This window comes from Carassius carassius, chromosome 42 (assembly GCF_963082965.1).
Source record: "Carassius carassius chromosome 42, fCarCar2.1, whole genome shotgun sequence".
NCBI classification, from domain to species: Eukaryota; Metazoa; Chordata; class Actinopteri; order Cypriniformes; family Cyprinidae; genus Carassius; species Carassius carassius.
Genome location: NC_081796.1, coordinates 22163871 through 22190858, shown reverse-complemented (window position 1 = coordinate 22190858; position 26988 = coordinate 22163871). Strand labels below are relative to the sequence as shown.

General features: G+C 35.7%; 1 protein-coding gene across 3 annotated transcripts in view; it reads right to left on the bottom strand.

Annotated features, from left to right (window-relative positions):
• Positions 1-5397: 5397 nt before the first annotated feature.
• Positions 5398-26988, bottom strand: part of LOC132124202 (dihydropyrimidine dehydrogenase [NADP(+)]-like) — a 159376-nt gene continuing 137785 nt past the window's right edge. The window contains exons 20-23 of one of the 3 annotated variants that reach the window (XM_059535109.1): positions 16929-17108; positions 7693-7839; positions 7434-7574; positions 5398-5606 (exon numbers count right to left, since the gene is read on the bottom strand). In XM_059535109.1, coding sequence (XP_059391092.1) covers positions 5436-5606; positions 7434-7574; positions 7693-7839; positions 16929-17108 — 639 coding nt within the window. In that variant the 3' untranslated portion in view covers positions 5398-5435. Of the gene's footprint in view, positions 5607-7433; positions 7575-7692; positions 7840-16928; positions 17109-26988 lie in introns of those variants that run through there. The other 2 variants (XM_059535111.1, XR_009426728.1) reach the window with 2 other exon arrangements.

The following is a 26988-nucleotide window of genomic DNA, read 5'->3' as shown; positions in this document are numbered from 1 at the left end:
TGATGAGATCAAGTCCTGAATCAGCTGGACCAAATACCATCCTGTCCTTCCTCCTTAGGCTCTGTTCACTGGTATTTCCATCTCATCTCTGTGACCTTTACCTGTTAAGCTCTGGTATCAAAGTGTCCTCAAACACACACACACACACACACACACACACACACACACACACACACACACACCCAATGGACTTACATAACCAGTCAAGTACACACACACACACACACACACACACACACACACACACACACACACACACACACACACACACACACACACCTTCTGAAACATTCTCAAGCACAGGCAACACATCAGCTTTTCAATATCATACTATTTAAGTGACTGACAGACAGACAGACAGACAGACAGATAGATAGATAGATAGATAGATAGATAGATAGATAGATAGATAGATAGATAGATAGACAGAAGATATGTTTTTCTTTGAAAAATCACAAAATCAAACTGATTATTACACAGTGCGGTGGATCCTCTATTACTACCGATGTTCTGGGGACCATGTCCTTTTGAAGCTAAGCTTGAAATGCATTCTTTCTCTTAGACCACCACCTCCACGTACGAGCACGGCTCCACAAAGACGCTTCACAATGCATGTCAAACTCCCGTTCTGACTCTGCTGTGCAAACACCACAGAACAGTTGTGCTGCTTCAACAATAACACACCAAACCAGCTGTTCGACTAAGCTCACTATCAGAAAACTGTCCAGACAACAATATGGCCGGCCGGCGTCATGTGAGTCTTCATAACCTCAGCATTAAAGTCCTGTTGGTACGGCCATAAAGCTCCAGACTCTGGAAGCGCTTTTTCACAGTGCCGGCGTGATCCGTGGCTGTTTTTAGAGCTAGGGGAGGTGCAGGCCGCCCACATCCATTAAAGAGAAGGTGCTGGGAACTCTAATTCATTTGTCACTTTAGCCTGGAAGTTCCAAATGTCTGGCACAACGATTTCTCAGCACACATGCCCTCCTGCTCAGTGAAGACGGAGGCAAGATATTGTATCGAACGACGGCTGGCAACAAATACAAAGCTCTGAGCTAATGTTTCTGTTTATTACAGCTGTCCTGATAAATGACGTCCACAACTGAAGTTTCAGTCCGTCGCACAAGATCCCGCGGTAACACCAGACCTCATTCTTGCTAAAATGTACACTGACAGAAAACACAAGTACGCTGAATTTACCTTTCTGAACATACTTGGTGCTAAGGTGATGGAGTAAGTAAACAATGCTAAAATGCTTAAACATCTTATTTTGTGTTACAATATATATATGTTTTCTTTTAATTTTGAACCTGTATCTTTAATTTGAAAGGTCAGGTGGTCATGTGGTCAAGGAGAACTCAACAAATATCTCAAACCTTTGGGAAAAAGTGCATGCAGGTACAGTATACTAACACACACAGGCTCTGCACCGGTCTTTGAAATATTTGAAAAGCAGCCTAGCGGATCATCATTTAACCCTTGTGGGGTCTTCGGTCATTTCTGACCGGAATATCTTACATTTTAAATTTTTAAAAATCACAGCTTCATCGGAATGACATGAAATGTGGTGACGTTTATGGCATTTGGGTGTGAATACACAAAAAAATTGAGGGCATGATTCGAATAGTCTAAGTGGGCGTAAAAAAAATAGTAACACTCAAGGTCTTCGGTCAAAAATGACCGGCCATAGGAAATGTATGGGAAATAGACAAAAACACAACAATTCAGAGTATATTTGTGTACACAATCTACAAATCAATCACAATACTGAAAAGTCTGATATTGACACATCCAATCACACACACAGATGCACACACACACACACACACACACACACACACACAATTACACATAGACACCTATGAACTACTGTGTCTGTTACACAGAGCAAAGTTTTGAGAATGTGAAATTCATTCAATAATTTAGTCATAATGCAGAAAAATCTAACAGTTATGACGCTCTAAATCATCACGCACTCACACACACACACACACACACACACACACACACACAAACAAACACGCACACACACACACACAAACAAACACGCACACACACACACACAAGAACATGCGCGCGTGTACACAAACGAACACACACACAGACACGCACGCACACACCTATGACCTGCTGTCTGTAAAACAACAATGAGAAGCAAGCACTGCCTCTTGGGATTTTCAGTGCACTTAGAAACTCAGGCTTGGTCCTTTGCACCATTCCTGTTATTTGAGCTTGTTTGTTATTGATGTTTCCTTTTGATTACTATTCCTTCCTTTTGTTAGTTCATTGACATTTTACAAAAATAGACATGTTCATTGCAAAATGTTTACATAAACTGTTATATTTGAATGAATTGCATTTTTTTAATTAAATTCTAAAGCAAAAAAGGTTAAATGCTTACTTGTGTTCTCTTTCTAACATTATGTTCAGGTTTGATTGTAATCATAATGCAAAAACTTTCATGCAAATAATGCATGAAATCCTTATTTATAACAAAAATATCTAAAACTATACAAAAAGTACTCTTTAGAATGTGTTAATATATATTCAAGTCCACTACTTAATATGATTAAGTAATTATGTTTAAGAAACAATAAGGTACTTCACAAGCCTTTTCTATGGATTCCTATACTGGTAATAACAGGTTGCATCCATGCATTTACATGTTTTTCTTTCTTTGCTCTGACCAGGTGGCGCTAAAAATCTTTAAATCCTAGTCTCCTAGTCTCTGTTTTAATCTGAAATACAAAATTACTTTAAAAATAATTTTAAAAAATTAGAAAAAAAATCATGTACTATTTTCTATAAGAAAAATTGTTAATAATTCTTGCATAAATATTAATTAATACCTTAAAATTTTCTCAAAATACAAAAGAAAAATATTATTGAATAAAAATATATTCCATTGATTTTACTGGGGGGTAAAAAAGTTACATTTCAGGTGTCCGGTCACTTTTGACTGTGAAGACCCTGAGTGTGACTCCCAAAAGAGGGCCGCACAAGGGTTAAATTCCACTCCGACTCTTGGCTCAAATCCAGACGTTAGACAATGGATTGAAATTAAAGCCTAAACTAATGGGAAAACATGCATGACAAAAAGCTCATGGTTAGCCATGGTCAAGCTGCGTAACCTTCGCCCGCCACAGAGTGGATACAGCTGTTACCTGAACAGAAGAGCAATGTTTTTCAGAACATCATTAACATTAATGAAGGTAAAATCTATCAAAGATTATTTTAATCTCAAATTGTTTAATATTCCGTTCACCTTAACACTTCAAAAACAATATTTCTGTGGCCGCCTGTGAATCTTGATAAGCTGGCCACGCAGTTACGCGTCCTCGCGTAGTCAGCAGAATGCATTAATTCATACGTTTGTTTGCAACAAGCACAATTATGCTGTTGTTCAGTGTGTACTTTAACAGGCAGAAAGGACTTTTTAGAAATGTCTGGCTGCTGAAGAGAGCGTTAAGGCCAGCACCCTTGTCATCTCCACAAAGGAGAGACGTCAGCACACCCCCACGTGCCGCCGGTTTAATACAGTGCTGATTATCGTTTGCACTGGCCTCGAGTTCACACCACTGGTGCGAGATTGATGCCATGTTGATTTTTAATGATGTGCGCTACGACGCAAGGCGAGAAGGGGTGCACGCCGCGCATCCTGCACTGCGACCATGCAAAATGTCATTCTAATTATCTCACCAGCCAGCCAATGAGGAAGTAAACATTTACACTAACCTGTAACCCCTGAAGCCGAGACTCGGGGCCCGCTTTCAGAATGGAACCTGGTTTATTGGCAGACTCTGATCTGCCCGGAGACTAATCAAACCAACCGGCAGCGCTCGGCTTCCACCCGTCTGTAAACAACACAGACTACGTGACATCTACATAACAAATATGAACTGCTAGCCTTGTAGGTGAACGCGTGAGACCTCAATTATTTCCGTCTCCTTCAAATGTTTTTCCTGTGTTGTGGATCTGCCGGTTGCCCTCGTTAACCCCAACATTATTACGGTATTAACACAGTATAAGGGAATTGCTTACAATAGTGCTAGTCAAATATGATTGACAACAAGACTTTTTATTAACATGCGAGTCCACAAGTGTGCAATTACAGATAAGTACATATTATAATAAGTAGGCTTACAGATAAGTAATTTATTATGTGTGTTACAGCTGTGTTAAACATAATAATCTGATTGTTATTTATTGTGATATATATATTTTTTATTTATTTTTTAGGTAAAGTATGACCTGAGGTTTGAAAAAGTAAAGTATAACTTGAAATATTTTTGATTGCTAAATTTTCTTTTGACACATTATTTTCTCATGTGTATATCTATATATCTCTGTGTGTGTGTGTATGACCCTGGACCAAAAAAGCAGTCTTAAGTCACTGGGGTTTATTTGTAGCAATAGCAAAAAATACATTGTATGGGTCAAAATTATAGATTTTTCTTTTATGCCAAAAATCATTAGGATATTAAGTAAAGATCATGTTCCATGAAGATATTTTATAAATTTCCTACCGTAAATATATCAAAACTTAATTTTGGATTTATAATATGCATGGATGGATGGTATGGTACGGATGGACCCTGTATTTGTTCAGATAGAGGTGGTCAGACTTGACCTTTTAGGTCCAAGAAGAATAACAGCTAGTCTTCATCTCTAATGTCTGAAAATACTCATAGATGACCTTTACCCAAAATGTTCAGCATATTACTGAGGTAGCCAGGCTCTCTAAATGACCCTGTCCAGATGGCTAATGCAATCAAACTCAACCATATTTGTTATTAAGGCTTAGAGGCAAAATAAATGCAATTAATGTCAATTAGAAACGAGAGTGGGTAACTAATACTTCAGGTTTCGTTTTAGAAGAATACTGGCTTTTTGGATACAATACAGCATGTATAACATCAAACAAACCTTTTCTAATCATCATATGTTATGGAAAACAACGTCGAGTGTGATTCCGAGCCCAACTATCCACCATTCAATTAAAATCCATTCATTTCCTCATTTCCCATCAGCAGCTCTTGTATATGTGATTGCATTCCGTTCTGGATGTAGTGGACGATCCATCATCGTGGCTCTTGTTAAAGGATACAGCGCTGTCGTCCCACATCTGCATAAACAGCCACCATTCCCTCGGCTCAGATTCATTCCCATCAGCCCTCAGAGAAAGAGAGGCAGGAACTTCACCTCGACGAATCGCCTCGCTATTGTTTCAAAATAACACCACGCTTTACACCCCTAAGATTATTTCTGGATAATTGGCTCCTGAAAATAAGGCAATTATTATTTTTTTTAAATCTAATTATTTGCTTTCCCCCCTCTACAACAAAGTTAATTCTTCACACTGCAATTACTGAGTAAATTCGATGCTGTGATGTAGACATTTTTATCTTTTTTTGTGTGTGTGTCTGGGCTTTCTCTCAGCACACGGGCTCCACGGCTTGAGGGAGGCCTCGCTTTGGTACGTAAGGCGTTGTCCTTGTAACCATCTTGATGCAGTCGATGATGGGGCAGACGCTGAGGCACAGAGTACAGCCGGTGCAGCTGTCCTGAATCATGGGGAAATGAGTCTCGGGGTCGAACACAATGGCCTGCCAGACACAGAGACATTAGAATCATTATATCCTCATCAGGGGCGACAATCTGCTACGGCTGGACGTCACACAACACAAAAGCAACAAAGACTGTTGGCTGTCCATCCACAGAACCACACTGACGTATGAAACCTGTCAGGAACATGTCATGTGGGTCATATTCCACACATTTCACAAAATCTAAATAAAAAAATTATACTTGCCATTTTGGGGTGTTTTGTATTGTGACATTTACAATTCACTTAATTAGCCCATATGATCGTTATCATAATGGAAAAAAAGGAAAAATGAAATTTAAAAAAAAATAAAAATGCATTTAAACTGTATTTATTCATCATGGCAGTTTTTTAGTGTCTTTTAGTAATTTTAATAATATAATGATATTACTTTATAATATAATATAATAAAAAATGACAAAAATATAAACATTGCAAAAATGCAAAAAAAATTCAAAAATTATTTTTTATAAATTTTATTTATAAATCATGATAATATTCATAGTATCTACCTTTTATTTATTATATTAAATTGTTTAAAAATGATTAATAAATTGTATATAAATAATAGTAGTTATTATTATTTTACTGAAATAAAGTAAAAAATTACTGTATTAAAATAATGAAAATGTAAAGCAAATGATCTCATAAAAGCTAAAAAGTTAAAAGCTGGTTTAAATGGATAAATAATAATAATACTTACTAATACTAAAATAATGAAATACTGTAATAAAAATGTAAAGCATAATATTTTTACCCAAAGTTATTGCAAAGTTAAAGAAAATTTGAGAGGGAACTTTGTGTAGCTGTAATAAAAATGTCACAAAATGAAAACTCTTAAATTGGCCTAAAATTAGGCTTCCCTTCCTTTATGCTACATATCATTTTTTATGTGTATACAATACTTTACAGAGAAGAGAAAGAAACGCCCATCAATCTAACCGTTATATTAAACTGTTAAAACAATCTGTAAAATGTTATGTTTGTATGGCAGGAAGATTAGACATTATTCCGGCGGTTAAAGCGAGTACGGACACCTTTTCAAACATAACCGGATTGCTGCTGGCGCGACAGAGTGCTGTTTTGTATTGCTTGATGGGCCACCTATTTGATTGTGACACATTATGTTGATGAATGCTCCTCTATATTAGAAAGCATTAATAATGTGTAATTCCTCTTAGAGATCCACTCACAGACAATGAGCGTCACTGTGAACAATTACTGCTTTGATAAAACCCGCACTCTACTTCATCAATACCCTTATGATAAATTGCAAGGGACATTTATTTAACAGGAGAGGGTGAGATGAATACTTTAATAAAACTGTCAGAGCCATCTCACTTGCCGTTCTTCTGCAGGCTGAAGCACAAGGGGACATCACAGTTCTCAGTGCTAATATTCAATAGTTTCTAAATAGAAAATCAGGTGCGCTAATGAGACATCTTTAGCCTGCCAGTAAGAGGTACTATAGCAGCACTTGATTTATTTAGGCACTTTTTATGCACATATGTATGTCAGGGTAGAACTTTAAATATCGCTATATTGGTTTTAGTTTAGTACTTGGTATAGCATTTTTTAGTATTGACTTTTTAGAATGCTTCGTTGTTTTTACTAATGTAAACCTTACTTTGTTAGCTAAAGCTGAAAACTGCTGGTTGTTGAGAGCTGGAAATGGTTCTTTCTCAGTTTATAAAGCTACTAGCTGAAGTCTTTGAGCTCTGGAGAGGCCAGGAGCTGTAATTGAACAGCCAGAGTGTGTGGGAACAAACAGGCCGTGTGTACGCGTGTCTCTGCGCGGGTGGGCGGACGGATGGAGGGAGGGACGCACCTGGTATCCAGCGTCGTTACAGGTCATGTAGCACTTCCCACAGTTAATGCACATCTCCGGATCGATAAGAGCTTGCACTTGCTCCTCAACGTTGAGCTCTTGATAGGCACCGATGTGTTTCAGAGCTTTGGCTATCACATCCTGAACATAAAAACACAAACATATTGGAACTTCAGACCAAAGGTAAAAGCCTTCTGAAGAAAAAAAGTTTTAACGCTTTAACGATATGTAAGCAGGTGTATAATACAAGAAAGCCCACTTTAACTCTTGGCACAGGACCCTTGGGAGTGTAAACTCTCATTGCTTTGGTGGAAACAGTGTTGTCAGCGAAGTCTCTCAGTTTCTTTTTGTGGTTTGCAATCGCTTCCTTCTTTTCCTGCAGGTATGGTCCAAAACTGGGCAGACTCTATTGGGGAACAAGAAAGAAACAATGAACTGCACACACCAACACTTCAGCCAGTGTTGTTGTTGTTAACTAAAATCTTTTTTTTTTTTTTTTTACATGGTAATTGAAATTATGCTGGAATAAAATATTAAAAACTAAAATATAAATATTAGATGAAAAACATTAGAAAAAAAATGGAAATTGTAATAAATAATATAGTATACTATAATAATAATAATAATAATAATAATAAAAAGTAGTAGTAGACGAAGAAGAAAATATTAATAAATACTATAATAGTATACATATAGTTTATAGTATAACTATAATAATAAGCATTGTTATTGTTAACTAAAAACAAAACTAAAAATCGATAAATGAAAGACAGTTAGTCCATAATAATAAATATTAGCTGAAAAATCTACAAAAAAATAAATAAATAAATACAACTAAAATTAAGTTGAACTATAGTAATATTAAATATATTTTATTATAAATAATAATAATAAAAATAAATTACTAAATACTATAAACAATAATAAGTAAGTTTTAAACTAAAACTGTAAAAAATTATTTCTGGGCGTAATATATATATAAAAAATATTTTTGGATGTAATATATATATACATACATATTTATATATTAGATGAAAAACTTGTACATCCTGGCATGGCATCTACCTTAAACATAACATAATTTATTCCAATTATTAAAAATAAAGAAATAAATATAATTATCAATTATAATAATATTAAATAACTATAATTATTATAATTATATTAAAATAATACAAATATTATAATAACATATAATATAAATAATAATAGTATATATTCTACTATATAAATAGTACTAAAACAACACTGGTTCTAGCAATTCAGTGAAGGAATTATGTTAAGTAGTAAAAAATAAAATTAGTGGAAGACTTTGTGGCCCACATTCTTCTCTGGATATTTGTTATACTATATGCGCTCCAAAAACAGATGCCTGATATCTTTGTTGATTTGGTTGCATTTTCTTTGAGGTAACCAGTAGTATTTCCTGTCATACTCAATTATGTTGAATTCTAAAGCACGCTCTTCCTTTCATGCAGTCATGTGTTCTCCTTTAAGTTGTTCTCACCAAGGAGACGGGTATTTATGCTTACTAGTGATTACTGATTCACTGGGCTTCAGATGCCATGTGTGCCAAAGCATGAGCGCTGCGTCCCTCATTAGACCATCAGAGAAGTACACACACTCACAAGAGAGCACAACAAAGGCATTAAAGACACGCTGCTTCCTTTCTGAGGAGTGGCTACTCTTTAGAGTCTAATCTGCTCCGGTCTTAAACCGCTTTCATTCCACAAGGAGGTAAGACTTCCGGACTGTGGCACTTTGCACGAGGTGATGTTTTAATGTTAAAAGAAAGAAAACTTATTGGCAAGCACACACGATCAATATTACCTTGGCGGTCCCCGAAGCAGCTGCGCACGTTGTTGAAATCGCTTGTGCATAAAAAGTAAAATGAAAACTGATGTAGGTCACGCAGAGTGATTTCTGAGAGATTATTGTCCTTGGTTTACCACTTTTGTATCGTTTGAAGGCCCTGTACTGTAAAATCATGCAATATATTTGCAAAAATATTCATTTGCCATTCAGGCTTAAGAGATTACCGTGGCGATGAACAGGGATTGCCGGCTCGCTCGGAATTTTGGGTGGAAGATTCTCCTGTTGATGGATTCAGCAGGAGTGTGTCGACAGAAAACATGATCTCGGCCACTTCACACTCTCTCAGTGAGCGTCTCGTGGACTTCACTTATTTGATTCTCCAAACTAACTCTCACCATGCTAGAAAAACCAGGTCTTGGCAGCTTTATGGAACATGGTAGTTGATTTTTTGCTGGTCTATACTGGTCTGCCAGCTTTACCCAGAAGATTTCTACACATTTTGGTGATTCTATATCAGTAGATATTCAGGGCCAGTCCAGCCTCTATGAATGAATAAGAAGAAATCTTTTGATTAAATATTGGAATATTAAATACTGTAAATGTTGAAACATTACATGTGCCAGGTATCATTTTTATGATGCAAATCTTTACGTTTTACTGGAGATAAAATTAAATGGCTCCCACTAACTGACTAGTCTCAGACAAGCCTAAAATTTACTTAAATATGTAATTTTATTATAATTCTTAAATGATAAAAAAGTTGTATTTATTTATTTTTTATTATTTTATGTATTTATTGTTTTTATTATTATTATTATTTTTTTTTTTTTTACAAAATTTGACAAACTCATTTAGGATTTTTATACAGACCACCCTCACAAAAAAACAAAACACACACACACACACTCCAGCTGATTGATTTTCGGTAAAACACTTATAGATGTTTCAGTTATGGTATTTTTTTTATTATTATTATTTTTGACATTTGCAGGTTTTCAATGACTGTGGAAACCCTGTAATAATCTAGACTATGATGATGTAACATATAAACGAAATCCATCATCTTGCCCACCTTGGACCAGTTAATAACTATAAAGGACCAGCTTGGACCAGCAATAGGGCCCCCTTAGGCCCCACCTGAGCTCCAATCCAGCATAATAGTTCAAAGAATCCACGGAAACGAAAAATGAACACTATCAATGCCAGACAACCCTCCCGGTTATTTAAGTTTCCCACACTGCCTTGCAAATGAACACAATCTGCCTGCTTTACTGTCACATGCAGCTGGCACAGAGTGTGTGAGGAGGGCCGGTGGCTCCGTATGGTGCAGAGGGAAGGGGGGCCGCATCCCTGTCCTGTGCTTAAGTGGAGAAATACCTGTTTGCTGTGATTTCCCCAGATTACCGTATTCAAGACAGTTAGGAATGAAAAGATTCCACATGCTGCCGCCCCGAACATACACCAACCTGAGTACTCAAACTCATCTAACTTCACACACACATGCAGTCACCCACTAACACACAACAACACTACCGTTACCGTTTAAACATTTGGAGTTTTGAAGATTTAGATTCAGTCTCTTATGCTCGCCAAAGTTGCATTTATTCGATCAAAAATACAGTAAAATCAGTTATATTGTGAAATATCATTAGAATTTAAAATAACTGCTTTATATTTTAAAATGTTATTTAGTCCTGTGACGGTAAAGCAGATTTTTTCAGTATCATTACAGTTATCAGTGTCACATGATCATTCAGAAATCACTGTAATATGCTTATTTGCAGTACAGGAATCATTTCTTATTACTAGGAATTTTGAAAACCGGTGTGCTGCTTAATATTTCTATAGAAACAGTTACACATTCTTTTCAGGATTCTTTGAAGAATGAAAAGTTCAAAAGAACAATTTATTTGACATATAAAACTTTTGTAACATTATAAATGTTTCTACTGTAATTTAATGGATTTTTGCAGAATACATTTATTATTTTCTTTCAGGGTATAAAAATAAATGTAAAAAATGAAATTTAAATGGTGATTTCCAGCCCGGGAAGAGTCAAATTGAAAAATAAATTCTTAAACATTCATTAAAACATCTGTAGTCAGTATAAATGTTTCACTGAAAGTCATACAGTAAATATAATTTATTTTTATATTTTATTATTATTATTTTTATTAAAAATAATAAAATTCTTACTGACCCCAAACTTTTAAATTGTAGTGTAATTGTAGATCAATATTCATCACATTTATACCTGCTATTTTAGAAAAATAAATAAATAAATGAATAACCTTAATTTATCCCCAGTTTAAACAGCCTTTCAACCACTTTAGAGTTCCCCCAAAAATAAAAAGTTTACTCATCTTTATATCGCTCCAAACGTGGGACTTTTTTCTTTTGTGAAATGCATGTTAATAAAATGTCCCAGTATTTTCAGTATTTCTGGACTTTCATTGGTCGGATAAAAAGAGTTTTTCAAACATTTTTCAAAGCACCTTTTTTCTTTGTTTCCAAAGAAGAAAACCAGTCATGTGACATGATGGTGAATAACTGATGACAGAAAGTTCATTTTTACATGAGCTATCCCTGTAGCGCTTGATGCCGAACCTGGGAAACATGCATGACACAACCACATTCCAGATCAAACTACAATCAGATCTAAAGACATTCCATATTACAGTTCATGAGAAGCCACAAGATGACATTTCTTGGCAAGCGAGTTAGACCGTGCATTTGAATATCGTTTTTCGTCACATATACAAAATAAAACATTCATTTAGTGTCGGAGTCGATGTCAGTGCGATGGCTGATCAAAAGATGTTCATCTTTCGCTCATCTGATTTATTCATACACAGAGAGCGGGTGTCAAGCAACAAGTCTGAAGGTGAAAAACTCAAAGACAGGCAGTGACAAAGCTACCTACATGAAAGAGCGACGCTGGTTCAAAGCAGTTGTTTCCCAGCCGAACACTGATCCAACTATTAAGTCTTACTTCTCTTTCAACTGCACATTGCCATTAGGAAAAGATATCAACTCGTGATGAGTCAAAAATAAAAACCATAAAGTATGCTATAAACAACCCTGAAGCACAATAATCATGCGATTTATCCGCACTCAACCACTGCAGAAGGCTATAATTAAATATGAAAACCTAAATTTATCTCAAGAGCATTCAACCCTCATTAATTTGAACCCAGGACAACACACAAAGTCTTTTACAACCCCAATGTTTTTCCTTCATCTTGTTTCTTCATGACACTGCGAGAGGCTTTGGGGTGAACCGGCATAAACCACAGACGGAGAGGGGATGCCCTGGGAGACAGCCAAAGTTAAGACCCCGGCCCCAAGACATACTCTTAAGCTCATTAATGCAAAGCTTTCAACTCCACACTCCCAGCATGCCATGCACCATCCTTGCTTATTTGTTGTGTAATAATTTGCTATTGAAAATTTATATCTGGGTTTTATGCAGATAACATTGAAGTATATATGACCTGATCCACTGACCTCATCGAACAGAATGGCGAAAATGAATGAATATGTTCAAACAGGTTTCCCAAACACTATTTCTCATCGGTGAGGCCAAACGGATCTCGTGCTAAACTGGTTGAGCTCACTGTTGCTGTGTTGAGGTTGTTGGGATGTTCAAACAAACAGAGCAATGTTTTGTCCTTGCGTATTAAGCTGGGATACTAGAAAGATAAATAAATAACTGTAAAGAGCTCACAAAGTGCTTCCTTCATTGACATATTTACTGTACATATTTATTTATTAATATACTGAAACGACATTATGAAACAGCATACTGTTTTATAAGGTTTATTGTTTAAAATATTGAATAATAAAATGATGTAATGTAAATAATCTTATTTTCTTAAACTTAGAAACATGGAGCATTAATATGTGCGGCCACAATTCAATAACAGCTATAAATCTTTCCATCTATCCATCCATCCATATATATAATACAAGACATCATTGTTCAAAAAACTGTTACATTTATTTTTTTTGTATTAATTAATTATAAATGCTAAATAATAGTTATAAAAATATATAAAATAATACATTTTAAAAAACTCTTCAGCCAAGTAATATAGTTTGCAATGCACAAACTTGCCACATTAATACAGATTGTGTGGTTTATGACTTTAAAGATGATTCATCCAGTCAAAACTAATTTATTTTATTTAAAAAAAGCAAAAAGCAACTTAAGGCCATACATAAATTGAGTCTGTGTGTTAAGTGGTCAGATTGAAAAAGTGTGAGAATAATAATAAAAAGTAGTGCGAGGTATTTCAATGCACTACTTGCCTTGCAAACGCTGTGATAAAAAATCTAGCATGTCAGTTGAAGTACCTCTATTGTATTTCAAGTTATTTTTTTATTAATTTTGCACGGCAATAGAAAACATGGGCAGGAAATTGAAATGCAGAACCTGTGGTGGGACAATGTTATATTTCCAGTAAAGGACTCCAGACTGATATTACCTGTCAGCCCGCTCTTAGACAACCCCTGCGCTGACTGACAGCTCACCTGTGGCAAGCTAGATGAGTATGAGAACAGCGAGCACCAGCCCAGGCACGCTTTATATAAAGCTTGAGAGACAGAGGGAGAGCAAAAGAGGGAGGGAGACCAAGGAAAGACAGCGCCAAACTGAAGACAGAAGCGATAAGAGAGGGTGATGGAGGACAGCGAGGGGTATGAGAACATTTCTTAGCCACAAAGAATAAAAAAGACAGTTTGATCACTGCACAACAAGAAGGAAAGAAGACGAGAGCTCTGAAGTCACTGTGGATGATAAAGCAGAGCCTAAGGGAGCGTTCAGCGAAAGACAAGTTTATTTTTTTCTTCTTGCCGAGGCAGCGAGCCTCGTCCTCTCAGGGGATGTGCGGTTGGTTTTTCGCTGCCATTTCGAAAACGCTGCGCTTAGGAAGTGCAACACTGAAACTGTGGCCTGTTTGTGTGTCTGCTGGTCATCTGATGAACTTTCTCTCGGCTTGGCCGGACCGTGGGGGTATTAACACTTGTAAACAGCAGTCTGGCTGCCTGTGTGGCTCAGTGTTGCCTGGCAGGACTATAATGGTAATGAAGCCTTCAGCAAGGTTGTCTTGCCTCACACTGTCGAAAGTCGAACAGATGGAGCATGTGTGTTTGTGTCACGGAGCCACTGCTTATACAATGTTTCCATCCTGTTAAAAGATTAATACCAGTGTGTTTTAAATCAGATGTTTTTCAAATCATACACATCTTGAATACAGGGACTGAAATGGTCCAGATACACTACATGGGATGGTAATGATTTTTCTCACAACGCCTCGGACCTGGTAAATGTTAATGAGCAGTTCAATTCACTTTGGACCTATGAATGTGAGCTTTTCAGGAAAACTAACAGAACCAAAACAAAATACAATCAAATAAATACATGTTCTCTAAAATGTCTCATTTGATGATAATGACAACAGTATTGGGAATAGATTAGATTACCTATTAGAAATTGTAAATAGACTAAAATATGCAAAAAACCAACAACAACATAACAGTGATTTCAACATTTCAACAATTATAAATAAGAAAAATGTTAAAATATACACAATAATTAAACAATATTTAAAACTGTAATCTATCCTTTAAAACTAGAATGATGGTACAGTATAATGAATAACATTCAGAAAATACTTCTTTTAATAAGAACATCGGTTTGAAAAGGGGTTGAATGGGTGAATCCAACAAAAATAAGACATGTTTGTGCCTTTAATGTTTTAAAATTATTTTTAAAATAACTTCTACCATTTTTTATTTATTTTTTACATTTTTATTTAATAAATTAACTTTAAAAGCTCTCCAAGGCTGTATTTATTTGTCAGTAAAAACAGTAATACTGTCATTTGTTTTCCTTTTTCACATTTTTTATTTTTTAGTAATTTATTTGTTTAGCAAAGCTGTGTTTTTACATAAAAAAGGCCTCCTGAAGTGAAACAATTTGTTTTTGTAAGAAAAATATACATATTTAAAACTTTATAATCCGCAATCTCTAGCCACTGCTATTATTCGATGAGAATATGAATATGATCTCGCGAGAACCAAGTTTTGTTCACAGGAACAAAGGAAGCCAGGTGTCCTTTGTTGAGTCTGCTCTTGGCTCATTTCGCAATCTTCATACATTTTTCTTTACCAATCCTAATTTTTTACTTTGATTAATCTAGCGCATATTAACTTCTTAACAATATCTTGCTGACCCCAAACTTTTGAACAGTATGTAAATGAAAAATAAATTTAGGATAATACGCCCTATTTGACTAAAGATCAAAAAACATCTTGGTCTAAATAAAATCTTCTTTGACTTGGACCTCAAGATTGATATGCATAATTGCAGAATGCATTTTTATCACACATCTCCATTGCAAGAACTGGTATTTTTCCTTAAGAAATGCCAATCTATTTTTCCTATATATCCATCTGACAGAGAAGTAGCTTGCCAGTACAATAGCAGATGTGAAGTATAATGCTTACATGGTCTAATGTTCATTGATTTTTCTTTCCCTCTCTCAGTTTACAAAAGACCTCCTGTCAACCGGACATCCCTGTGACCCGTGCGCTCAGTGACTTTGCCTTCTTTGGAGCAGGAACGCTGAACACTGCCGGGGGACACGTGTACTGTAGTGAAGTTTCTACACAACACTCCACATCTTCCTTCAGCTTTCCCAACACCAATGTTATCATTGCACCAATTCCAGCACTAATGTCCTGCCGACATGAAAATGACTTACACTTATCACTGCCTGTTTCTCTTTCGATTTATTGCTTCATTCCCCAATGCTCATTTTGCATTAGCATCTAAACTATTGCGCTGAGCCGCCTTGCAGTCAGAAGCTGAGAAGTCGCAGCTAGCGCGTTAGAAAACACTAGGCGGGCTTCAAAGCTTTTCCCTCGGCTGGTGTATTAACAGAAAGGCTGTGATCGGATAAAGGCCGTTAATTCATCACTTTGAAAGAAGTTTACTGAAGTTTTGCTCATTTACATGCCGCCGAATATTCCTTGTGCACAAATAATGAGGGAGATTACCGAGGGCTGAATGTACACGTGAAGTACAAACCATTAAATGCATGAACAACTGCCTTTGTCGAATCTCATTTTGTGTTTCTATATTTATTTTGGTTGCTGTTATGTAAATGGCATGTGCCAGGAAAAAGAAGGAATAAGAGTTATATACGATATACAATAAACCAATTATTTTCTCCTCTAAGTCAAAGCTTGATTCAACCGTGGTAAAATTAGATCGGCATGGTGTACTTTAACCTTAGTGCTCATTTTGCACCAAGTGCTTCCTTTTACCAGAAGAAAGTAAAACAGGAGCATACCGACTAAGCGCTGCCCTATAATGTTCTTTCACCTTTGAGATTGCAGAAGTGCAAGTGGCCACTTTGCGTATTGGACAGCACTGTTATTATGTGGATTTTTACAAACTAACAGCAAGCAAATGGATGGATGCAAGTACACGGGTTTAATGCTAATGGTGCGTTAATGAGCACTTGTTCCTAAAACTGAAGAATTATGGGAAATGCGTTTAGCTCCTTAATGGCATGTCGGAGGACTGTAATAAGGAAAACAACGTGAGAGGAAAGTCGGGGAGTGGTAATTATTAGTAAAAGGATGTTTTAAATCGGCTGGGAAGTCTCTTACCCTTCCTTTGACTTCCTCCAGTGTGGCCACAGGCTTTCCTTTCTGATGGCAGGCCGTAGGAGGCGACTGGCCGTCCCAGTCCTGGAGCTCCTCAATGCTTTTGAGGTAGAGCAGGGCTTTCAGACCAGTGCAGTAGTCTTCAATCACGGTGAAGTCTTGGTTTTGTACTGCACTACACACCTGTGTGAAAAACACAAGTTTCTTTAATAACAGTGTGAGTTAGAGCTGTGGTCTAGTGAGTAGTGCACATATGGGCAATGCAAGTTTAAATCCGACTTGCAACGTTTCCCAATTCCATGTCCTATAACATTCCTGTCCTCTATATGCTATAAATAAAAAGGCAAAATGTCTAAAAGAAAAACGCACAATACACCTCCACATACATGCAATATCATGACTGAATGACACCATCTTAAAGCTGCTGTAAGCATTTTTTTTAAATACCACGTATAAAATATTCCTACAACCGACATATATCACTGAAATGGTGTCCAGAGAATTTACATGTGACTGTAAACATAAATAAATAAATTCATTTACAAAAAGAAAAAAGAAAAAAAACATTTTTAAAATAAAATAAATTCAACTACAAAAAAAAAAAAAAAGTAAAAAATGTAATGATATAAAAACTAGGTAAAAACTAAAAACCAGACAAATAAATAAAACAAAATTCCTACTACTACTACTAATAATAATAATAATACAAACAAATAGAAATTAAATTAAATATTTCTGCAGATCAACTTTGTACCACCACAATGTTTCATGTACTGGCCACTTTGTTTTTGCATAAAATAAAATATATAAGCAACATCTTGTGACCAATTTACCTTTTTATGTACAATACTTCTATGATGCTTTTTATTCACACTTGTGCTTGTAAATCAGCATTCCTTTGAGTAAATGAGTAGATAAAGGCTGAATTTTAATTTCTATAAGTTGTTGTATATGCACAATAACAAACACATGCAAATAAATATATATGAACATCCAGGGAGAAAAAGAAACGGAGGTCATTAAAACATGTGCCATCCTTCAAATGAAGCTACAAAAGACAAATGTCAGGATGCTGAATCAAAGCAGTACCACGATGCACATGCTCACATGCTGAATACAACTGACCTTAAGAGAAATCTAACTGATTCTCTCATTAACAGCAGGGCACAGACGAGGCCGATAACACAGAGCTTATGCACATTTATCAACCACACATCAGCGTGCGCGCGAGCCCTTTCTATTGACTCTGTTACACTTCTGTTGCTCAGAGACTGTGATATGCAGGGAGCGCTTGAAGCCCGGCTTTGTGCAAGTGTCTACGACACTTCAGATGGCAGTCACACCGCATCTTAAGGAAAGAGATAAGACACGTTTATCTCCTGGCGCTATCGCCGATCTGACAGCCGAAGTGGGCCCGAGAACTGCCTTCTTTCACAGGATTAGCATTCAGTCGCTTTGCAAATGCTCACAGCTGGTTCCTGACTCGACACGCAGACGCTCTCTCCGAGCTTGTATCCGATATCTAGGATCGGGTTTGATAAAAGGTTCTTATTCATAACCAGTTCAATTTTTTTGATTGATTTTCATTCCTTTGACAGTTCTGAACATCTTGAACTTGAACGTCTTCGGTCCTGCATAGATGCAGACAAAGCACACAAAAATACTATAGATTATGTTTCCTGCACTGCTACTGAATATTCTGAATTGAATGTGATGATACATAGAGGCAAAATAATATACAAACACAATAACTAGACCCTTGTTTTCAACTGCATTGTTGTTGCTGATCATATGCAACAAACAGCGCAATCAGGGGAGTAGAATTTGCTAAAGAATCAGTCACAAAGAACCATAAGTTATCAGTCTGAAGCAATTTAACACCCTTTTGTGCCCTGCTATGACATTTTGATTATTTTAAAAATTGGAGAGAAAATAAAGACACACTTTGTGTTGTGCAACAGTTCATGCACAATAATAATATATAATAATAACAATATTACATTTTAAGTTATAATACCCATTTATGCTGTACATTATATATATATATATATATATATATATATATATATATATACGTGTGTGTGTGTATATATATATATATATATATATATATACAGTACAGACCAAAAGTTTGGAAACATTACTATTTTTTATGTTTTTGAAAGAAGTTTCTTCTGCTCATCAAGCCTGCATTTATTTGATCAAAAATACAGAAAAAAATGTAATGTGGGTGATATTTTATTTCATGTATTATTTTCATGTGGATTATAATTTTCGGGAACCGAGTTAAACATAAATTGTAACCATTAATCTCCAAGTACAGCGTCCCTGGGAATGCCAAACAAAGATGATTGGACTCCGAGATGAAAATAACAGCGTTTCGACGACATGGCGACAAACACAAACGCAACTCTTCCTCTTCTCCGTCGGAGCGCAACAAGACCACGCCCCCTTTTTTGTGTATTCCTGTGGGCGGAGGTTAGTCAAAAAACTGTTTTAGTGACATCATTACTGCAGGAACTTGAGGGAGTCGTAGATGTAGTCTAAACGGGTCATTTTTTGTAGGCGAAATAAAATATCTCGCTTGGCATTGAACTTTGAGCTTTAGAATTTTACAGATATTATTTATACTCTGACAACAACATTACACACTAACTAAAGTGTAAAACATGGGATCACGAAGAACGGGACCTCTAAATTCCTAACAATTCCCAGCCTTACTCCCTCCTCCTCACAGTCACAATGCAGACTTTCTCAGGGGGAAGGAGCCGCAGATCATCGGCCGTGCTGCGTCATTTGTAATATTCAAAATGAAATCCCACATGGCATACCTCACGCTGAGAAAATGGAGGCATTTACCCTGGCAAGCTCATTTCTGAGAGATATGTTTTCATTAGGATTCTCATTTGCATAAAAACTTGTTTCTCTCTCCGTTTACGCCTCAGTTCGTATCTACACACCACAAACAAATGTTTGTTTTTATGAATGATTCCAATTCGGTTTGATGACATTTCACCTTGATTTAACATCAACAAATACACAAGTGCACTGATGCCTGGCGGGTAGTTTAACAATTGATTTGTAATTATTGTAGTTAACAGAGCAGAATGTCGTACACATTCACAGGTATGTGAGGATCAGGGACTTTCGGAGGGAGGATGGGTGGTCTATCAGAAAAAAAAACAACAGCTATGAATAGATATATGCCATGACCATTTTTGTTCTGTCTTTACAGACTCATTTAAAGAAAAACGTGGGATTTGAGCTAACAAATGATTCATTATGATGAAAAGAACTGCAAACAAGACTAAACGGTGTGATCCTGTGTCTGATGAGGCTGTAAAATCCCAGGCTTGTTGCTCTGTGAACAGGAGTCGCTGCCCATTATTGCTTTTCATTTGATGCAGAACATCAAAGATATCCTGACCCGGAGTATTTAGCGCTAATGTGGCGGAGTCCTGAAATAAATCTGAAGTGAGAATTTCTAAGTAGTTTCCAGGCAATTGAGACGGCAGGTCCTTTTTATCTGCTCTGAAAACTGTGGTGGTGCATTGATTTCAACTCCTTTTGAGATCTCAGACGCTTTTAGATTCAGCGCTTCTGCTCTTTCAAATCTCCCTATACCCTCATCTTGTTCTCTCTTTCTCTCTCTCACACTCCTCTTTTCTATCTGCTCTTTTATTTTCCTGCAATAAAATCCCTTCCCAAAGAGATTCAGTTTGGCATCCAAATGTTACAATGACTATTCATGAAGCTCTTGTCCTTTTTGATTAGATTGGCCAACACACCGGGAAAATACGAGCAACTGATATTTTGTCTAGCGCTTCAGGTAAAAGACTGTATTTTTATAGAAGTCACTGGAAGTGAATAGGTTTCACAAGCCACTGAACTAGGGGACTATATTTAGTCAATACAGTCTACTATTGTGTCTAACAAGAGGGTGTAACCTTTACCCTTATGTCAGCGGATGCAAGCAGCGATTCTTTCGTTCCTTTTTTTGTGTGTAGTCACAAAACAGGAATGCCTGTGAATTTTAAATGTATACTTCACCAAAAAAAGGAAAATAAATTTTGTCATCATTTACTCATTTACCCTCATTTAGTTCCAAACCTATATGACTTTTTTTGTTCTGCAGAGCAGAATATATATATATATATTTTTTAAATTCACAGATGTTGCGACAACGCTTTATTGTATTTATGGCATAAAACATACATTGTCGACAAATAACAATTTTCAATATTTTCTAATGTTGATGTAAAGCTGATTATATAAAAAAATAATAATAATAGCGCAAACCGTTTAGTATAGTTTAATAAAACATATACTTAAACATGTTGGATATGTTATGAAAACCTGTTGTTTGTTGTTTTGTACAATTAAATTTGAATTTGCAAATAAATATACATTTTCTTCAAGTAGCAGTTTTCATACTTGCAATATTTTTGTTTACAATTACATAAACTGCAGGTACACACACGAATAAATGTAAGAAATATTTACATGTGTATATAATCATAATTATATATAACTTACAGTATATTATATATAAATATATATATATATTACAATTATTTCTTAAATATATACATGTATGTGCTTTGCTTCTCCTTGATTCTCTACTTGAAAGTAACAACGTGGAAACTAGGGTTGGGCAATGTCTTCAAATTTGGCATTGGACGATGTCTACAGTGAAACATCGCGATGGATGATGACATCGGTGGGGGCAGGGGTTGTGTGCCCGAAACATGAATCCTTATAAGGGAAAACAAATATTGATTCCTAACACCATGTCTACAACAGATGCGAGCGTCACAACAAAATACTAAAGAACCACTGATCTACAGTATAATAGAGATACAATATACATGTGATTGCGAATCTCAAAAGTGATAGTGAGACTAAAAAGCGATTCAGGGCGGGGTGGAGGGGGGCGGGGGCATCACTATGCTCAAAAGAACTCACTAATAGCCTAAAAACTAGGATAATTCTTCAATATGAATTAGGAGAAGGATACAAAATCATCACAAAAAAAGCATCACAAAGGTTTAATGTCTTTGCTTCCACAGTTAGAAATATAGTTAGAAAATGGAAGGCCACAGGAACAGTCCTTGTCAAGGAAAGATGTGGCAGGCTGAGAAAAATATCAGAAAGGCAAAGGTGAAGAATTGGTTTGAATGGTCACAGATAAACCACAGACCATCTCCAAAGAGCTCCAAGAACATCTGGCTGCTGAGAGTGTGCATTGTTCCACAGTTCAATGGAAGGGTGATGTGAAAAAAGCTTTTTGAGAGTACTGCCAACAAACAGTCATATGAGTTATGCAAAGGCTCATCTAGGCAAGTCAGATTTATTTTGGAACAATGTGCTGAGGACATTGGTTACAACCAGAGGTGCTTCATATGGAGGGTCCATCATGCTGAGGGACTGTGAGGCAAGCACAGGATATATAAAAAAAAAAATATATATATATATATATATATATATATATATATATTTTTTTTTTAATGAGAACATTGTACTGTTACATAACCTAACTGCAACCGAAAAGCAACACTGGAAAAATGTTGGGTGTTTTATGGAGTCGAGTTATTAAAAGTGCTGCTTGTTAAAAGTGAATTTTATGTTGTCGAAAAATTTGAAAAATAAAAATTCACCCCTCTCTATGGAAAAACTTAACCTTTCGGAACAAAATCATAAAATCCTGATGCCTTCTGAGAAACAACAACAACACCTAGATCTAGTATGTTACTGTAACATAACCTAACTGCATCCAAAAGCAACAGTGTAAAAAACGTGTGCTTTCCCATGGCAGATTCTAACCATCTGCTTGTTAAATGCTTGCTTTGTTCTCTACAATTCTTTTGTTTTTCACCCCTCTCTACGGAAACATTTAGGCAGTTTGAAATGAAATTACAAAATCTTGATGCTTTCTGGGCCATAAATCATTTCTACTACTTGACGACGGTCTCTTTATTGTAGCTCACAACTGTTTACATGCACCGGGAAGGACCCAAATTACAGTGTGGATCATTAAGATTGAACCAGCTCTGCCATTAGTGAAATATTGCTCCATTGCCCCCAAAGACCTCCCTATAAAAACACTGTCCTGATCTTCTTCAGCTGCCACTAAATGCAGCTATTTTACTGTCTCATTATGACAGGCAAAAATCTATCATAACAGCCCAATCTTATTAAAGCGGCAGACGTGATACTTTACAACAACACCATGAGTGTGAGTGTTTGACATCATTGCTTCAGTTACTAAAAGTCAATTGACTGTGTTACGTTTTTTCTCAATATAGCGGCATTCCAAGATCTTTGTCTGTTTTTCTGGAATAATAACAGGCACTAAACACAGGTGGGTAACTTTTCCACTAACACACATGAAAGTCAACACGGCACCATGAGGAGCCCCGGATCACTTACAGGGTTACAGCAAAACAATGTATTCGGTAATGAATCAACTTAAGAGTATAGATCGACAAGCAGATCATATTAGCAGTGGTAGAACAAAGTACATGGGCTCGCAGAAACCTGGTAACGTTTCACCAGTGTTGGTTATCGGCCTTCCTGGTTTGTCAAATGATGCTGTGTAATGTGAATTAAGACAGAAGAAAGCTTGTTTTTAAAGAGACAGTTCATCCAAAAAGGAAAATTTGTCATCATTTACTACTCAACTAACTGTTGTTCTAATTTATATGACTTTCTTCTGTTTTCTTCTGAACACACGCACAAATATTATTATAATTAAAATTGTTTAAATATCTCATTGGTTTTTGGTAGTGGTCGACCGATATATCTGCCGATATCCAGGCCGATATATCGGCCGATATTTAGCATTTTTTAAATATCGGCATTAGCCGATAAGTTTTTCTGCTTGGCCGATGTGTTCAACTTTTATTTTGACGTCGCTGAGAGCGGCAGTGCACACAGTGCTCACATTCTCCCTCTTGTTTACTGTCCTTGTTACAAGTTCTGTCTAATATGGATAGAAGTCTGCTTAATAATCATAGACTGTGTAAACAGAGAAATTAATGTATACAAAAAAGTATTATAACGCTTGCTTTTATATTATTAATAATCGAAAGGCAAAATTTATAATACTTTCTAGTTTGCCGTCAGCATTAAGCAAATATTCATTTATATAATTTAAACAAATCTTTGAATGACTAATGAATATTTAATTTCACAAACCTTGCAAACTCAGTCGAATTCAGCTGTGAGATCTTATGAAGTGTGTTTTTATCCAGCATGATCTCGTGTTCTCTGTGTGACTATCGGTTCGTGTGAACTGAATGCTCTAAACTTTAAACTCGTGATTTTAAATTATGCTGCGCTTTATGCTTTTGCCCACTGTCATATTCATATCATTTTCTCTCTGTGCTGTATGTAAAATGACTGTTACCCTGGATTTATTTGAAAAATGCACAATAACTTCCCAGAATACTGAGTTACAGTGTTTACTTCCTTTTTAAACATATTTTTATTAAATATTTATGTATTTGTGAAAAATACTTTGCCATCTAAAGTATAAGTGTTTTTATTTTACACATTTATTTTTTAATCCATTGTCAAATGATTTCAAATTTCTTAAATATTGATTAAAAAAAATATAATAATTATATCGGGGGCTTCATATTGGCCCCCCTGATTTCCAAGATATCAGCATCGGCTGTCAAAAACCCAATATCGGTCGACCACTAGTTTTTGGCTTCAGTGTTACTTAGACCTTTCCGTTCTTGAAAATAAAATATCTTATTTTTTGTTCAGCAAAAACAAAAAAAGAAAGCTACAAAGGTTTGGAATGTCACGAGACTGGGTAAATTACTAATACATTTTTACAATTTTAGGACCAATATCACTAAATATAAACATACATTCTATAAACAAAAACTTTTAAATATTTAATTTAAATGTTATTTTAAAACTAAATGAAACATTCCAAAATGTAACAATTTGGTCAGGTTAAATTTTTTTTAATCTAATTTCTTTTTACATTATACTGAAATTTTGAGGATATTTGCAGAAAACCAACATGGTAGGCAACATTCTAAAACATTTTATTTTGGTTTTTTAAAAATAAGACATATTTCAAACTAAAATGATCTAAACATTTCTATTTTATCATCACTGCGATACTATCATTCAGTAGTTTTTGTTAATATTTCGAATCAGTTTTTATTTGTAAGATTTCTGTTTTTATTTTAAGTTGAGTAATTTTTATATATTTCTATATATATATATATATATATATATATATATATATATATATATATATATATATATATATTTATTTATTTATTGTTGTTTTAATTTATTTTAGTACATCAAGTTTAGTACACTAAAATGAGAAATGTTGCCTTGACAATTTTATTTTAGTTATTAACCTTTATTTTAATTCAAGTAACTTTTTTAATGGTTTTAATTTTAGTTTCAGTTTTAGTTACTATAATAACCCTGCTACAGATTCTTTTTTGTAATCCATATATGTCTTAAATCCTAGTGATGTAAAAATTAGCAAATTAATCATTCATTTAAAGCAATTCTCTTAAATGATGAAACATTTGTAAATCACTCAATCATACAACAAGGTTAATTAAATAAGTACTTTTAAGAATGAACCGTCCAGATGAACTGATTTGCTAAAATAAATATCGAAATCTACGAATTTGAATTTCGAATCTGAGCCGCAGACACTGCCAGTGTATCTGACATTACTGCGACATCCACGAGCCGTGTAGAATGTTGAAGAACCACAGCGATGAACTGAGTTATGATTTTAATAAAGAATCTACTGTTCTCCAGGATCCCGTGCATCATTTGTATGGAATGATTCATCTTTTTTTCACACATTTGCTTGACTTTAATAGAAATTTAAAACTGAAAGACTGCAGGTATCACCGAAGCTCTATACGATTATCTTTACGGTTTTGCAATTCTCTTAAATCAGGCCCTGGTACCTGTCTTCAATAACCAAGAAAAGTCAAATCTCCACAGGTTCAACACTATTCGATCCGGAGAAATCAATACAGGATATGAATAGACTTCATTATATTATTTGTTCTTGGGAGAATACTTTTGATGCGGTGCCGAATCAATGTGTCTGCTTGGAAACAATAGTGCGAGTGCCTACAGCGTTTGTGTTTACATCCAGACGTTTCGTGTCTTTTGAAGAGCCTGATTCTCCCATTCAGTTCTTCCATGTCCCTTCAGTTCTGACTACAAGTCTCGCTGATTGCAACACTTACAGCACATTCTTTCAATACTTTTATCTAAAAGGTGCTTCTTTCTTCATTGACCTGGACCTGACCTGAATTCGTCAGGCGTGTGGAGAAAGAAACCAAGCCAGGCCCAGTCGAGCAGGTTTTATCCTTGAGGATAAAACATGGCAAAGGATCTGGAGAGGAAGCAGCAATCAGATCGGTGCTGATGTCGCATGCGGTCTCTCAGCAGTCCGACTCTCTGATGTGTTTGAAAGGACGCTTGCAACAGCGTGTGTTCTCCATAAACTCATCTTCCAGATCCAAACCCCACAATTCACAACACTAATCCTCCACTAAACCCAAAATATTAACACAAAAACACATTTCCTTTCATCGCTGGCAGGAACATCTCTAAAGCTAGAAAGGCATCAGAAATAGTGATTATAAAGTGTAAGATGAAATACAAATGATGGCTTTTTAAACACGGCGACGGCGGCGGATCTGTACTCGAAAGCATTCTGATTCTATCAAGAGCCCAAGTAATACTGTAATTAAATTTTCATATTAATTCAAAGGACAAATTTCTGAATGCAAAAAAAGCTCTTCAGATCCCAAGTGTTCCCAGTGAACAGGTAGGAGAGGGAAAGACATTTCCGAAACATTAAATCAACCTTTACAAAGAGTAAATGCATTTATTCAAAGATAGAGAATCAATTTGCATACAGATTCTCTATTTGATTACTCCCTAGACACAAGCAAGCCATGATGTGGAGAGTTTAGAAACACTTTTCAATCTGCAATCTAAATATTATGCTTAACTATACTGTATCTCATTTAGGACAACGTTTTCTAATTAA